This window comes from Lactuca virosa, chromosome 4, assembly GCF_052849685.1.
Source record: "Lactuca virosa cultivar CGN04683 chromosome 4, Lactuca_virosa_CGN04683_v6, whole genome shotgun sequence".
NCBI lineage: Eukaryota > Viridiplantae > Streptophyta > Magnoliopsida > Asterales > Asteraceae > Lactuca > Lactuca virosa.
In genome coordinates, this window is record NC_136429.1 from 98,690,528 (window position 1) to 98,706,382 (window position 15,855).

Sequence of the window (15,855 nt, forward strand, 5' to 3'; positions counted from 1 at the left end):
CTTCTAAATACACAAAAATACGTATTTATACTTTTAAAAATATAAAATTATATATTTATACTCCTAAGAATCATAAATGTAACACCAGTCAAATTTAGGTCAAAAATAAATTGTTCAATAACCTTAACTGGGATAAATAAATTGGTAGAGATCGTAAATAGGTTTCCAAGAATATAAAGAACACTGAAATCCGGATTTTAACAAAGAAGTTATGACCAATCGAAGATCCGCAACAAAACCGGTAAAATACTGTTAAGGGTAAAATACGAAATTTCAATAAAATACTTTTCAACCTTAGGTATCTAAATGAAAGTTGTAGATATCCCAAAACCGTAAACATACATAAAAAGAACGCCCAAATCTGAATTCTATGAGGAAGTTATGATTTTTCGAAGTTTCGGACATAGCAGTAGACAGCTAAAAACTCGAAATCGAGATCGGGCGACTTTTTGCCAACATGAACTAAACGAGAATCGAAGATCTCATCAATGGTATTTCAACGGTAAAACGTATGACGAAAACGGACATCGGATGAAGAAGTTATTGATTTTTAACGGACTTTTCCTGTCCCGGCCTGTTAAAAAAGTAATATTAAAATTAAACTCAAAATTAGCCAATGAAGTCTAAACGAGAGTTTTATAACATAATCTCACCTACGCGTGGATATAAAGAACATCGAAAACGGAGCTCGTATGCGAAAGATATGAATTTCTGAAGTTCGAGGCACGAGTTTCGACGCTGTGTCAGAATTTTCAGAGTTCACGACGTGAACACTAAAGTTCACGACGTGAACAGTCTGACTGACCATTTCAGAGCCACTTGACAGATGACGCATGCCATGAGCGAATCGGGACAAACTCACGACGTGAACTTCGATTTTTAGCTTATATATAGAAATTGAAGCCTTCCGAGTTTGGCTGCTCATTTCTATCCTCTCTCCCACTTCTACTCTATGTTAAGCATCCTGAGACCACCCCGAAGCCCCGATAACAACCCTAGCACACGACGCAAGTCTCGAAGTCCCGAAGTTCCCGAGGAACTTGCTTCTTTCCAGTCGAAGTACTACCCGAATTTAGTCTCGCCTTCTTCAACTCACCACTTCTATCAGGTGAGTTCATACCCCCATTTCTATGCTTTTAAATGTTTTTGAACACATTACGGGGGAGAATACAAGTAAACACCCTGTTATTCCCGAGTGAAATTATGGAATATTTTGCTATACTTTGTATACAGTTATTTTAACTATCAAATGGAAGTGTTTAACATACAAAACATCTTACTCTACTTTACCCTCACGGGATGAAACATGAGTATAAATATCATAAGCTCTATTTATACGTTTGCATCATATCAAGGGTAACCACTTTCGTTATGACATCTTTATGCATACAAGAACATAAAAATTATTTGTATGCCTTTATTATCATTATGAAAAAGGATAATCATTTCAGAAACAAACATATACATTTTAATACGGGACTTAATTGAGAATTCGTGAGGCATTCATCTTCAATATACCTTTTAAGGTACCACTAGAAGTCCTGTTTATAACCAGAATCTCCCGTCCGGAGAACGTGACAAGTGTGTATAGATCTATACGGGACTAATGACCTCGCGCCCTTACTGTTAGCTATAGTCCCCGGGGTGACAAGTGTCATCTCATTTCGACGCCTGAAGAACGTCGCTACAAGCAAATTATGATAGTACGGTTATAAAAACTCACTCGATAGACAATTATTATGGTATTACGTTTTTACGGGAAAAGTAACAGATACAGTTCTTTTCACATTCAAATACAAATCTTCTTATAGTTTTGTTTTACAATAAGACTATACATCATCTTTTGAGCATGTCATATTTGCTTACAGGTTACGGTCTTGGACATTTGAGACTGCATTTCACTTTTAAGAAAATATAGGATTTTTTTGGTTCAAATACATACAATTTATACAACAATCATTCATACTCATTTCATACACTCATAAGAAAATATCGGATTTTCTGGAAAACATACACGAACTTTCGAATGGCATACATTTTCTCAAAACACTACTTATGAACTCGCCAACTTTATTGTTGACACTTTTTCTTTGAAATAACTTGTATTCTCAGGAAAACGCTAAATCAGGTAGCAACTACTTTTGAAGACTAACGCGCTGGCGTTAGTAACATATTTTGAATCACCATACTGTATTTGATATTCAAACATGTAACACATACAATCATGTAAACTTTTCAAATATATTTATATTATGGTGGTGTGTACTTTCTTTACTATTTAATTGTTATGATACTGTACATGACGTCCTGCGTCCCCGAACGTTTCCGTCGTTCAGGTTTGGGGGTGTGACAGATTGGTATCAGAGCATTGTTTATAGTGAACTAAGTATATCAAAACCATTTATTTATTTTTTGATATACAACTATAAACGCATCTGGGCAAAAACACTCTGAGTGAGAGTTATACTTTTAAAATGAAATTTTTATAAAGTATACATGCATACATCATATAACAGGGTCAGTATCATGATGAAAACTATATAGAAGTATTATAGATGAGTTGTGCACTACAGCTATGCCTTGAGATATGTAATCGGAACTGGGATGAATATAGCCTGATCAACTATATTTGTCCGAGAGCTGACCAACATATGCCAAGGGATAGCTACGGTGGACAACAAGTCAAAAACTTACCAAACTTATAAACCTTAGAATCACACGTAACATTTAGAATACTATAGGAGTATTTTGTAAATGCAATAGTTTAACTTCGATTTGCATCTTATATGCATTAGCTTTTAGACAATTCTCATATCTCTATTCTCGCACAGACACAATGGCTGGATTCCATCTACCAGGGGACCCCTACTACCTGAACCAAGACAGTGGAGGAAGGATAGAGAATGATCCGGAAGAAGAAGTCAAGGAAGAAATGCACGAAGACTCCGACTCAGATCCCGAAGACAATAACCTACCCTTAGTGGCTTCGATCCAAAATCCTAATCCTCGACTGGAATTTCATGGCTCGACACCTCTATGGGCAACCAACCTGAATAGGTGGAATCGCGAACAGGGTCAACCCCTTCCATATAATGGAGACCGAAGCTTCTACAATCTGAGTGAGGGAGGCTCAGCAGACAGAGTCCTTCCTATATTGGTTCGCCGAATCGCTCACATTGATGAACAAGGAAGGACAACCATCCATCGAACTGAGGAGAATGATGCGAACACTGGAGTCAATACAGTTCACATCCGACAGTTAGGATTAGCTCATGGAAGAATCGTAAATCAAAATGAGGCCTGGCAGAGAGAACTAACTGCAACTCAAACTGAAGTCAGGGAACTTAGAGCACGCCAGGCAAAGTATGAAATGCGTATGCTCGAGATGGAGCGTCAGTTGGCAGAACCAAAGGCTCACCAGAACAGTTCCCGTCACGAGTAGAGGATACTCTACTCGCTCCTTCTTTTGGTTTGTGGAATAACCTTCGTACGTACTCCAAGTAGTACTCTTTTCATGTAAATATTCCCGTCTAGCAATTACTGTTTCACTAGATCTCTAAGCTGTCAAGTTTTTCCCTGTGTGGTAAATTGTAGACCTACTCCAAGGTCAAATTTTCCGAATTCTATGTAACTTCTATACCAACTATTATGATAGACTTCTTGTTTCTTCTAAAAATATCATCATTATCAACCCATGCTTTGGGCTGTGTAAACAGTTCGTGTCATAAACTATTATAGCAACTCACTACCCTGTCCCTGTCGATCTAATGTAATGTAGTCCAATGTTATTGAACTCAACAGCGCTGGCGAAGTCTTGCCACCATTTCATCTGTAACCCTATAGCTGGAAATGCCTTCTCGCTATTCAAACAGAATCAATCCTTCAATAAATCCAACTTTTCTATCACCTACACCCTTTAGAGAAAGAGACAGTCACCATAGAATAACAAACCTTTACAACTTCAACTAAGGGCGATCAAAACAATGGCGGAGATTAAATATGCCTGAGGAAAAGCAAGGACGACGTGTATGTAGATACCATGCTATAACAAATAAGTACCACCGAGGATAGGACAGAGAACAGAGGAAACCACTCGTGAAGCATGCGAGGTGGTAGAGAACCTGATACGTCAGACTAATAAGTAATAGTTATTATTATCTAATAAGTTGGTAATTATATTACTCACGCTATGAGATAGGTACGTCACATCCTTCTTCATAACTCGAGATAGTAAGAAAGATACCCTCTCCCAAAACCCATGAAACTAGATCAACTTAAGATTTCAACATCCCTACCCTAAATTGCTGAAACTAAACTTAAAATATGATACCTATTCCAACCCTCAATCACAAATACATCATAAGAATGTAAGTCGAAACATTAGAAACCGAATAACAAAATAAGGAAATTATACTTATAGAATCCAACTAACAACGATCATAGTTATCTAACCAACTCGTTTCGCATCATGTAACAGAATCATGTCTTCACATGGGAATAACCGACCAACCAACGAAACACCACTCCTGCTTATTGACTCAGCTACTTTTCAAGCTGCAGTCACAGCTGCCGTGACAGTCATCATGGCACATCTCAACGCAAGAAACACTAGTAAAACTGGGATGGATGTCAAAAATTCAAATGTTTGTGCCAACCAAGGAAATCAACGAATGTCTACCCACAAGGATACTCCAAACCATAAACCTAGTAACACGAAACGAAGGTTCGAGAATGAAAAATGGGGCAGTTCAAAACAAGGGTCTACCAAAAGACAACAGGTAGTGACAGCTCACGCTGTTACTGTTCCTACCACCCCCACACCCACAAAGCCGTACAACGGCAACCAGCCTAAGTGTAACCGATGCAACTTTCATCATCACGGACCCTGCCGTGAAATGCATTGCACTAGGTGCAACAGTAAGGGACACACCGTTCGCTACTGCAGGGAACCAACCCAACAAACCGCTCCAGCCGCGAATGTCGGGGTAGGCCGCACATGCTTCGAGTGCGGAGCTACAGGACATTTCCGAAGGGACTGCCCGAAGGCAAACGACAGGAATGCTGGCGGGAGAGGCCGAGTATTCGCAATGGGCCAAGAGGGAGCCGTTACAGATCCCACTATTGTTACGGGTACGTTTCTCCTCGATAACTCATATGCATGCATTTTGATTGACAGTGGAGCGGAGAGGAGTTTCGTGAGCCGTAGTTTTAAAAATCTACTCAAACAAACACCCCAATCATTAAGCAAAACCTTTATAGTAGTAATAACAAAGATAGACTAAAAGCACTAAAAACACATATGTAGAATGCACTATCCCACTAACGAACACTTTTACTGATCGACTTCACTATTGATACGATAAGAAGTTCCCAAATAGCTACTAGAAATGGATTGGCTTGGTCTTCACCATACCAATTGCATGTGCTATGAAAAGACCCTTTGCGTTGACCACCGACTAATGAAACTCTTTTAATCTATAACGACAAACCCGACACAACTTCCAAATCGTCTCCCATTTCAAAATTCCGTAGCACTCATGTGAGGAGTACTATCTCCTTTACAACCTACTCGAAGTATTCCCGACAGACCACTTAGGAATAAGCACACGTACAGTGAGTCAAGTTGAAACGCAGAGGCTAGGAATAAATACGGTTAACGTATCACTACAAAGTGTGTATGCCACTTGCATACACAAGGCGATGATAGACGGACCAGGTATGAATTCAGCCATGAAATTCAAGACAAAGATGAACTGTATTACGAGTAATCAATACTAACATTTAGATGAACATAGACAATTAAACCCAAATCCACACGACCTCTACCGATCAAAACAATAGACAGGATAATGAAGATCCGATGGAACACCCACGCTAAGAGTTGGATTCAGTAGAGAACAAGAAGATTCAAATGGAACAGAAGTACGCTCACCTTTCCTCAAACTTCGATGTCCCATTCAAATGCGAATTTCGGGACGAAATTCCCTCTAACGGGGGATAATGTAACACCAGTCAAATTTAGGTCAAAAATAAATTGTTCAATAACCTTAACTGGGATAAATAAATTGGTAGAGATCGTAAATAGGTTTCCAAGAATATAAAGAACACTGAAATCCGGATTTTAACGAAGAAGTTATGACCAATCGAAGATCCGCAACAAAACCGGTAAAATACTGTTAAGGGTAAAATACGAAATTTCAATAAAATACTTTTCAATATTAGGTATCTAAATGAAAGTTGTAGATATCCCAAAACCGTAAACATACATAAAAAGAACGCCCAAATCTGACTTCTATGAGGAAGTTATGATTTTTCGAAGTTTCGGACATAGCAGTAGACAGCTAAAAACTCGAAATCGAGATCGAGCGACTTTTTGCCAACATGACCTAAACGAGAATCGAAGATCTCATCAATGGTATTTCAACGGTAAAACGTCTGACGAAAACGGACATCGGATGAAGAAGTTATGGATTTTTAACAGACTTTTCCTGTCCCGGCCTGTTAAAAAAGTAATATTAAAATTAAACTCAAAATTAGCCAACGAAGTCTAAACGATAGTTGTAGAACATAATCTCACCTACGCGTGGATATAAAGAACATCGAAAACGGAGCTCGTATGCGAAAGATATGAATTTCTGAAGTTCGAGGCACGAGTTTCGATGCTGTGTCAGAATTTTCAGAGTTCGCGACGTGAACACTAAAGTTCACGACGTGAACAGACTGACTGGCCATTTCAGAGCCACTTGACAGATGACGCATGCCATGAGCGAATCGGGACAAACTTACGACGTGAATTGGCAAAACTCACAACGTGAACTTCGATTTTTAGCCTATATATAGAAATTGAAGCCTTCCGAGTTTGGCTGCTCATTCCTATCCTCTCTCCCACTTCTACTCTGTGTTAAGCATCCTGAGACCACCCCGAAGCCCCGATAACAACCCTAGCACACGACGCAAGTCTCGAAGTCCCGAAGTTCCCGAGGAACTTGCTTCTTTCCAGTCGAAGTACTGCCCGAGTTTAGTCTCGCCTTCTTCAACTCACCACTTCTATCAGGTGAGTTCATACCCCCATTTCTATGCTTTTAAATGCTTTTGAACACATTACGGGGGAGAATACAAGTAAACACCCTGTTATTCCCGAGTGAAATTATGGAATATTTTGCTATACTTTGCATACAGTTATTTTAACTATCAAATGGAAGTGTTTAACATACAAAACATCTTACTCTACTTTACCCTCACGGGATGAAACATGAGTATAAATATCATAAGCTCTATTTATACGTTTGCATCATATCAAGGGTAACCACTTTCGTTATGACATCTTTATGCATACAAGAACATAAAAATCATTTTTATGCCTTTATTATCATTATGAAAAAGGATAATCATTTCAGAAACAAACATATACATTTTAATACGAGACTTAATTGAGAATTCGTGAGGCATTCATCTTCAATATACCTTTTAAGGTACCACTAGAAGTCCTGTTTATAACCAGAATCTCCCGTCCGGAGAACGTGACAAGTGTGTATAGATCTATACGGGACTAATGATCCCGCGCCCTGACTGTTAGCTATAGTCCCCGGGGTGACAAGTGTCATCTCATTTCGACGCCTGAAGAACGTCGCTACAAGCAAATTATGATAGTACGGTTATAAAAACTCACTCGATAGACAATTATTATGGTATTACGTTTTTACGGGAAAAGTAACAGATACAGTTCTTTTCACATTCAAATACAAATCTTCTTATAGTTTTGTTTTACAATAAGACTATACATCATCTTTTGAGCATGTCATATTTGCTTACAGGTTACGGTCTTGGACATTTGAGACTGCATTTCACTTTTAAGAAAATATAGGATTTTTTTGGTTCAAATACATACAATTTATACAACAATCATTCATACTCATTTCATACACTCATAAGAAAATATCGGATTTTCTGGAAAACATACACGAACTTTCGAATGGCATACATTTTCTCAAAACACTACTTATGAACTCGCCAACTTTATTGTTGACACTTTTTTTTTAAAATAACTTGTATTCTCAGGAAAACGCTAAATCAGGTAGCAACTACTTTTGAAGACTAACGCGCTGGCGTTAATAACATATTTTGAATCACCATATTGTATTTGATATTCAAACATGTAACACATACAATCATGTAAACTTTTCAAATATATTTATATTATGGTGGTGTGTACTTTCTTTACTATTCAATTGTTATGATATTGTAGATGACGTCATCCGCCCCCGAACGTTTCCGCCGTTCAGGTTTGGGGGTGTGACAATAAATACATACTTTTTAAGTTTTTTAAAGTATAGTTACATTTTCAGAAATATAAATACTTGTTTATACTTATTTAGAATTATAAATATGTACTTTTATGTTTTTAGATGTATAGAAGTATAAATATGTATTTATACGTAGTACTTACACTTATATAGAAGTATAAATATGTATTTATACATAAAAATATGTATTTATACTCCTAAAAAGCATATTCATACAATGATTAGTTAAAAAAATTATGTATAAATATGTTTTTTATATGAATACATATAATATAAAAAAATATATTTACGCTAACACAATAGATTTGTAAGCCTAAAGGTTTTTTACGCAAATTTGATTACATGGTAACTTGAAACTGAAAACCAGATATTACATTCATATGACATTAGGTTTTAAGTTTATGCTTAATTATAGCGATAAAAAGCATTGTATTGTATAACATTGCTATAGGCAATTAAGTTTTAAGTTTCTACCTAATTATAGCAATAAAAAAGCATTGTATAACATTTCTATAATTAGATGAACTTTTCAACGAAATTATGTTATTTTTTCACTTAGTCGGCTGAAAATTGAGGATACATAGTTCTTAGATATTTTGTAGTCTTTAGGTTGTAAACTAAAATAAATCCAACCTGCAACGAGTTACAGATTTTGTTAATAATAAAAAAAATAATAATAATGATTTTCTAGCATCGTAGGAGAGTTGTGTACGAATGTTCCGGATCATAGGAAGAGTTCCAAATATATATTTATTCTATTTGAAAAGTGGATAAGATTATAAAATAATTGTTTTCTAGCCGTTTAAGAGCACTTTCTGAGCAGCTTGGGCTGTTAGAAACATGGCTATCCAACCACCTTGGGTTGTGAGCACTTTGGGCTACTAGCAGCTTTAGTTGTCCCAAAATCTTCCAATATTCCTTTGCCCCGTTCTTCAGATCATGTTTTTCAATGGGACCATCGCAACGTAGAAGTTAGCAATAATAACCAAAAACCCGAATCGAAACCGAATTTTACAGATATAGCCAAACTATTACTAAAAAAGGTAGTGCGGTTTTTAATTTTTATTAACAAAATACATATGATTTGGTTTATGTTTTCCATGTGAAATCGACCCACTCTAACTGTAAACTCGCACAAAAGATTGGCTAGTGAGTGAAATTGTTGAATATTGTGTTCTTTGTTTTTTTTTGTTTTTGTTTTTTTTTTTTTTTTTTTGATCTGCATCATTACTGTGTGTGAAATTGTTGAATCATTCATTTGTTGAAGTGCTTAAATCCTAACACACTTCGCACCACCTAACATGTATTAATTAGATCACAGTTCGACTCCCTTTTAGCAATGGTCAAGTGACACTAAAGTCACTACCATATAAGTCAATAATAAGCCATTGACTTTTTAACCACCATATTTGTTTATTTATTACAAACAGACCATCTTTACTACAAGAAAAAAAAAAATTATAATCTATAAAAACAAGTTATTTTGGAGAAACTAAGAAGAAAAAAAAAAAAAACTGAGCTCAATAACCAACATAAACAGCTGCATTAACTATGTAACAATTATCATCCTTGTCTCCCATTTCTTCAACGTGGACACCACTTGAGCATATCAATCCACCATCCACTACTTCAACATTCTCAATTTTCCCACTAACAAATCAAAATTCAAAATTCAAACCAAAAACAAAAACAAAAACAGCTTTTTATTTTTTATTAATATGTGGTTTATAATATCCTAATAAACCAAATATAAAGATAAGAGATTTACTAGGGGAAAACAGATTTGACTTTCTCAATATCCAAGCTGGATTGAAGAGATTGAGGAACTCCCAGTTTTATCTGTAATTTCATTCGGTCAAATGAAACACCGGGTATGGACCCTGCAACAATAGCCCCACGGATCCAATGTTATTATAATGCTTTAAAACACTAAGAGTAAATTACATTTTTGGTCCCCAAATAGTTTTTTGTTGCAACTTTAGTCCTTATCTGAGGTTTTTGTAACGTTTCTGGTCCTTGTTTCAAGTAAATGGTATGAACTTTTTTTTTTAACAATTTGGGACCAAAATTGCTAAAATCAAATATACTCGAGGATCAAAAATAATCATTTGCACCTTATTTGGTAAGAACTTTTTTTTAACAATTTGGTCCTTCAAGTTTTAATGTTATGTATATTTAGTTCATTTATTGTATAAAGATACTGTAAATGTAATATACTAATATGAATTACTACCACTATTATATTGTATATTAAAATATGATACATATTTTAAACTTAATACTTTTTAGGGTAACCTACAAATTTCGTCCCAGTATTTAAGCAAAAACTACATATTTCGTCCCTTTTGTAGTTTTCACTTTCAGTTTCGATCCCTTACAGACATAAGAATTAATAAAGAAATTAAAGATAAGGGCAAAATAGTAATTTTATATGTGTAATGAATTCACACAATCTAATTCGAATTATGGATTCTCATATATATGTAATGAATTCACACACACTCACAGTTTCTCACATAGAAAATTTCACTAACTGATTCAAGAAAAGAAGGGTAAAATTGTCATTTACCCACATTCATACACTAAACTTTCAAGCACCCCAAAAATCATGCCAAGGGTAATATTGACTTAACTTATAAATGTACATAATAAGATGAAGACAAGTTAAGTAGTTAACTATCACATCAAGATGAAATAAGCATATCATATCACAAGTAACAAATCAAATGAATGATTAACTAATAACTACTATTGAATCTGATGAACAGTGACTTGTTTCAAGAATATGAAAGTGATACTCCAGAAATAGGATTTACATATCACATGCAAGTTTACATCACATAAATAATGACAAATTTCAAAATGTAAGCACTATACTTATGCTATGCATGCCAATTTATTTTGAAAAAGACTTTCTTTACAAGTAGTTGCTAGCAATCAAGTTTCCACAAGGCCAAAAAGACTAAAATAACCTTTTATCAATTCAACTTGTAGATCATAATGTAGAATATAAAAGATTCTTCATGATACTTCCAGTGGACCTTTAACTTTAATTTCTAATCTTACTCAATTTCATTATTCAAATTGTATTATTTCAAAAGTTGTGGCTATATTAATATTGAATAAGCTTCTTAATCTAAAGAAGATGAACATAAGGTAACTATCACATTAGGATAATATAAGCATCATATAAATAGTAATGAATCAATTGAAGTTAACTACTATTGAACCTGATGAACAACGATATGTTTAAAGAATATGACAGTGATACTCTTGAAATAGGATATACATAGCACATGCAAGTTTACATCACATAAATAAGGACACTGTAATCTTCAAAATGTAAGCAACATAATTAACAATGCCAACTTATTTTGAAAGAGACTACCCCCATAAGTAGTTGCTAGCAATCAATTTTCTACAAGGCTAAAAAGACTAAAAGATCCTTTTGCCACTTTGAATTGTAAATCATAAGACACTGTTGATATATTGTTAGGTAAAGAAATGTCTCAGGATACTGAATTTGCAAGAATTGTAAACTTCTTTACTAGAGGGTAAATGAGAACTCTGTTGTCTTTTATCAAAAGGGTTTTCTCACAATCATCAATTCTGGTTGTGAATGACTCATTCAAAAGCCTTTATTTGTTTAATTTCATAGGTTGAAGATGTTATTTTAAAGAAGGTTAAAGGAACAGCAATTGTATCCATTATTGTTGGGACCAAATTGAAATGTGCAATTAATTTAAGACACATGGGTCACTTCAAATCATTTATCCGTGTAGTATCTGTCATGGTAGGGGCTGGTATTTCATTTTATCCCTACCAGATTTTGAGAAAGAGAAAGTGCTTCCAATACAAGACAAGTTTGAGAAATTCATTTATCAACATAGCAAGATATTCTATGAAACTAAAAGAAAGATAAGTTCACTTGAATGCTCAAATTAGTCGTATTATTGATCCTCTGCATCATTTGATTGGCGAAAAGTCTAAATAAACTGATTGATTATCTGTCAAATGTCTAAATGATGATAATGCACACAAAATGTAACGAAAGTCTAATAACAAGATGAGGGGATGAAAGACACATATGCACGCAATCAGTACCTCTACGGAAGGCAGGAATTGAATTGGAAGAGATAGCGTCCCTACAAGCCTTCATTGCTGCTTTCGTGACATCTTGCCTGTTTCAATTTCGTATGATTAAGGAAATCCCCAATTTCTAAAATTACTCTACATTGAATATTATATGTTAGTACTTTGTGTATCAGAGAGATTGACTTGACTGACCCATGCTGATCGTAACCAACTCCCATTTCAACAAACAATAGTGTAATAGAAGAATTCGGAACAGCGGATTGGATGGTGGTAGTAGTCCGTGAAGTGGATTCCCCGGCGCCGGCAGTTGCCATGGAAATCGGCGGTGTTGAGGACGCTAACACTGTAAATTGGGGAAGATATCGTGGATGATATTTGGGAGTTGTTTGAAGAGAAGATGGGAATTTGATTGTGAGGAATGAACCGGTGCTAATCATCATTCTTTGCCCCAAAGGAAAAAACCCCTCGTCACCTCCATTTGCAAATTCGCATTGGCCAAGATATCGATACACTCGATGTTTTCCATTTAAGCAATAATAACATCATCAATTGTACTAATCGCATTTCATCTAAAAAAATTATTATAATGATGTATTTTGAATTTTATTAATAATAAAACAAATTAAGTAAACTAACTATTTTTTATTGGTTTTTATACAAAATAATCAATTTTATTTTATTTTTTTGCAAAATAACTATCTTCTTTCGAATGGGTCATTCAAGACACCATTTCGGTCCCCCAAGAGTTTTTTACAAAATCATATTTTGGATTCTATTATGGAATATCTATACTTTTCGGACTAAAAAGACAAAGAAGATATGATATGTGATTCCGAATACTTGGAAGGTTTACGGGTGTTCTTCATTCATTCACTTGTAGTTGTTTAATTTTAAGATTATTAGTGTAAAATAGTTACTCCGAAACACAAAGAACTTGTACGGAACACGAAGAACACGTTCCGAACAATGTTGTAGAAATGTTATTTAGTGTTAGGACCAACGCAAAACTAGTTTAGTTAGTGAATAAGTTATTGTACATCAAAATTTAGTATTCTGACACACACAAAAGCGATCTGGAACATGTCTGGAATGCGAAGAAGCAATTCAGTCTAGAATACGCAAAACAATTATGGAATGCTCATCGATTTTAGTTTCAGAGCATCCTTTACACTCCTTGATTAGCTTAAAAGTATTTTTTTTTTTTTGGTTTTTTTACAACATGACAAGGTTTTTATGCTTATAGTACACTATCTTGCAAACTCATCATTGTTGCGGATATTCTTGCGAGGCTTAGGGGCCGACCGCCACACGAGTCAATGTTCCGAAAGATATGTTTTGGTAGGTGGTTAGATATTCTTGTCGGAGTGGAGGAGGGGTCATTTACTTTTACATTACGAATCTTTCAAAAAAGTTGTGACTGTCCCTCGAAGCGAAGTAGATGAAATGGTTTTTAAGATAGAGGAGTACGAGCTGATGTTTGGGAAGAGAGAATTTTGACTTGTTACCGGCATCCAGTTTGGTGAAAATTTTGGTGCCTCAGATTCCGGTCTCGCCTTCTGATCACGTGTCTTTCCTATGATTAAGAAGAGTGGCTCCGTGAAATTAAAAGATGACATTGGTGTGTTTGATAGACCACTTCATCGGTTATTGGACGAAGATGTTGTTTGTGTATGTCTTTTATATCTGCTAGAGAAGGGTTGCAATGATCAGCTAACTCATCAGCCTGTGAAGTCCACACGCTCGTGTGTCATTTGCACCATCACAAAAAAACCGCATATAGGCATCATACTTTGCTCCTATTTCTTTTAATCTCTCTTGATCATTACCTATAAGAACCTGAAATTTATAGAAATTTGACTTTTAGTCAAATATTAACCAAAAGGGAAAAATTATCATTTAGAGGAATTTAGTGAGTTTATGAAGTTGTGACTTCATGAAAATGGCCAATATAAGCTTAAGTCACATTGAAGAGATTAGATGAGTAAGGCCAAGAAAGAGAATGCATGAGAAGAGACATTTTGGCCAAAAAGGTAAAATGGGTATTTTATGCTTTTTGGGGCAAGTTTGCGACTTAATAGATTAATACTCGTATTAATTCGGTGAGAAATGACTTAACAAAGTTTTAGAGTATGTTCCCACCTTCTTGTGGATATAAAGATCATAGAAAACGGGTTATAAACGAAGAAGTTATGTGCATTAGAAGTTGGAGAAAAAGTTGTCCCCATAGCTGGAATGGAATCAACAATGCACTTTACTGATCTTCAGGTACTGCGGCGCGGTGACGTAAGTTGGCTTCCATTAACCGAAGTCAAATGGTCACCATGATGTGGTAGAGACCCCACCACGTCGTGGTTTCGAGGCTATAACACAGGTTATAACATGTTAAGAGCTCATTTCAATCATTTTGAAGGGAGGATCGATTGGGAGCTCAAAGGTGGCGATTTTAGGGACAAATCCAGGCCAAAAAAAAGTTAGAGATGGTGGATTGTTAGGATTTTCATTCTCTCCACACTAAGGTATGAGTTCTCCACGTTTGGTGAAATATGTAGTTTGGTTGAAATGATTGGATTAATCACTCACTCACACACACACACACACACACTCTATATATATATATATATATATATATATATATATATATATATATATATATATATATGTGTGTGTGTGTGTGTGTTATGTTATATATATATATATATATATATATATATATGTGTGTGTGTGTGTGTTTGTATGTGTGTGTGAAAGAGAGAGAGAGAGAGAGAGAGAGAGAGAGAACCTTGAGGCACTAAGTGAATTCCCTCAAGTTGTTAGATGAAGACGGATTAAGAATATATTATATGACTAATATAGATTCACTAGTTAGAGTATATTGCAGCTAGTTATAAGGAAAAGGAAAATTATGTGACTAATATAGATTCATTAGTGACATCATTATTGAAATACAATCATTGATGGTCCTTGTGAAGGTTCTTGTGACTATAAGGGTAAATTTATATTCATTATAGATCCAAAGTCATGCAAGATCACATGACACATACTCAGTAAGTACCATCACATTTGATAGTTGTTCGAATGTGAAGATATCATAGTCAATAAAGTCATTCTGGAATATATCCTTGCCGGTCCATTCCCTAAGCCAATGTCACTGATCAAGTCTGACAGTCAGAAAAAGTCAAAAGGCATTAGATTTGCAAATGAATTGGCTTAAGTACACTTAGTTTAGTTTGTTTTAAATTTAAAAACTTAAGTAGTATAAGTCTTAATCTGGTTTGGCGATTATTAAGTAGAGATCTTAATATATGATAGAGATCAGCCATTTCAATTAGCTTATTACCGTGTTCTCCTTTTACATGTTTGGAACCTACTTCGTGAGTATTAATTTATTCAAATCTCCACGGTTAGTCATACTCATGGAAGTAAGTACCGATCGAAGACATTCATGGAGCTTTAGTAG

The 15,855-nt window shown here is 35.3% G+C and overlaps 1 protein-coding gene across 1 annotated transcript; it reads right to left on the reverse strand.

Moving 5' to 3' along the window:
* Nucleotides 1–9,691: 9,691 nt before the first annotated feature.
* Nucleotides 9,692–12,933, reverse strand: LOC145106601 (50S ribosomal protein L34). The gene is made up of 4 exons (XM_079043562.1): nt 12,591–12,933; nt 12,408–12,484; nt 10,072–10,183; nt 9,692–9,953 (listed from the first exon to the last, which is right to left on the reverse strand). Exons 1-4 carry the CDS (start codon nt 12,836–12,838, stop codon nt 9,824–9,826), a joined length of 567 nt encoding a protein of 188 aa, XP_078899688.1. The 5' UTR covers nt 12,839–12,933; the 3' UTR covers nt 9,692–9,823.
* Between the last annotated feature and the right edge of the window lie 2,922 nt (nt 12,934–15,855).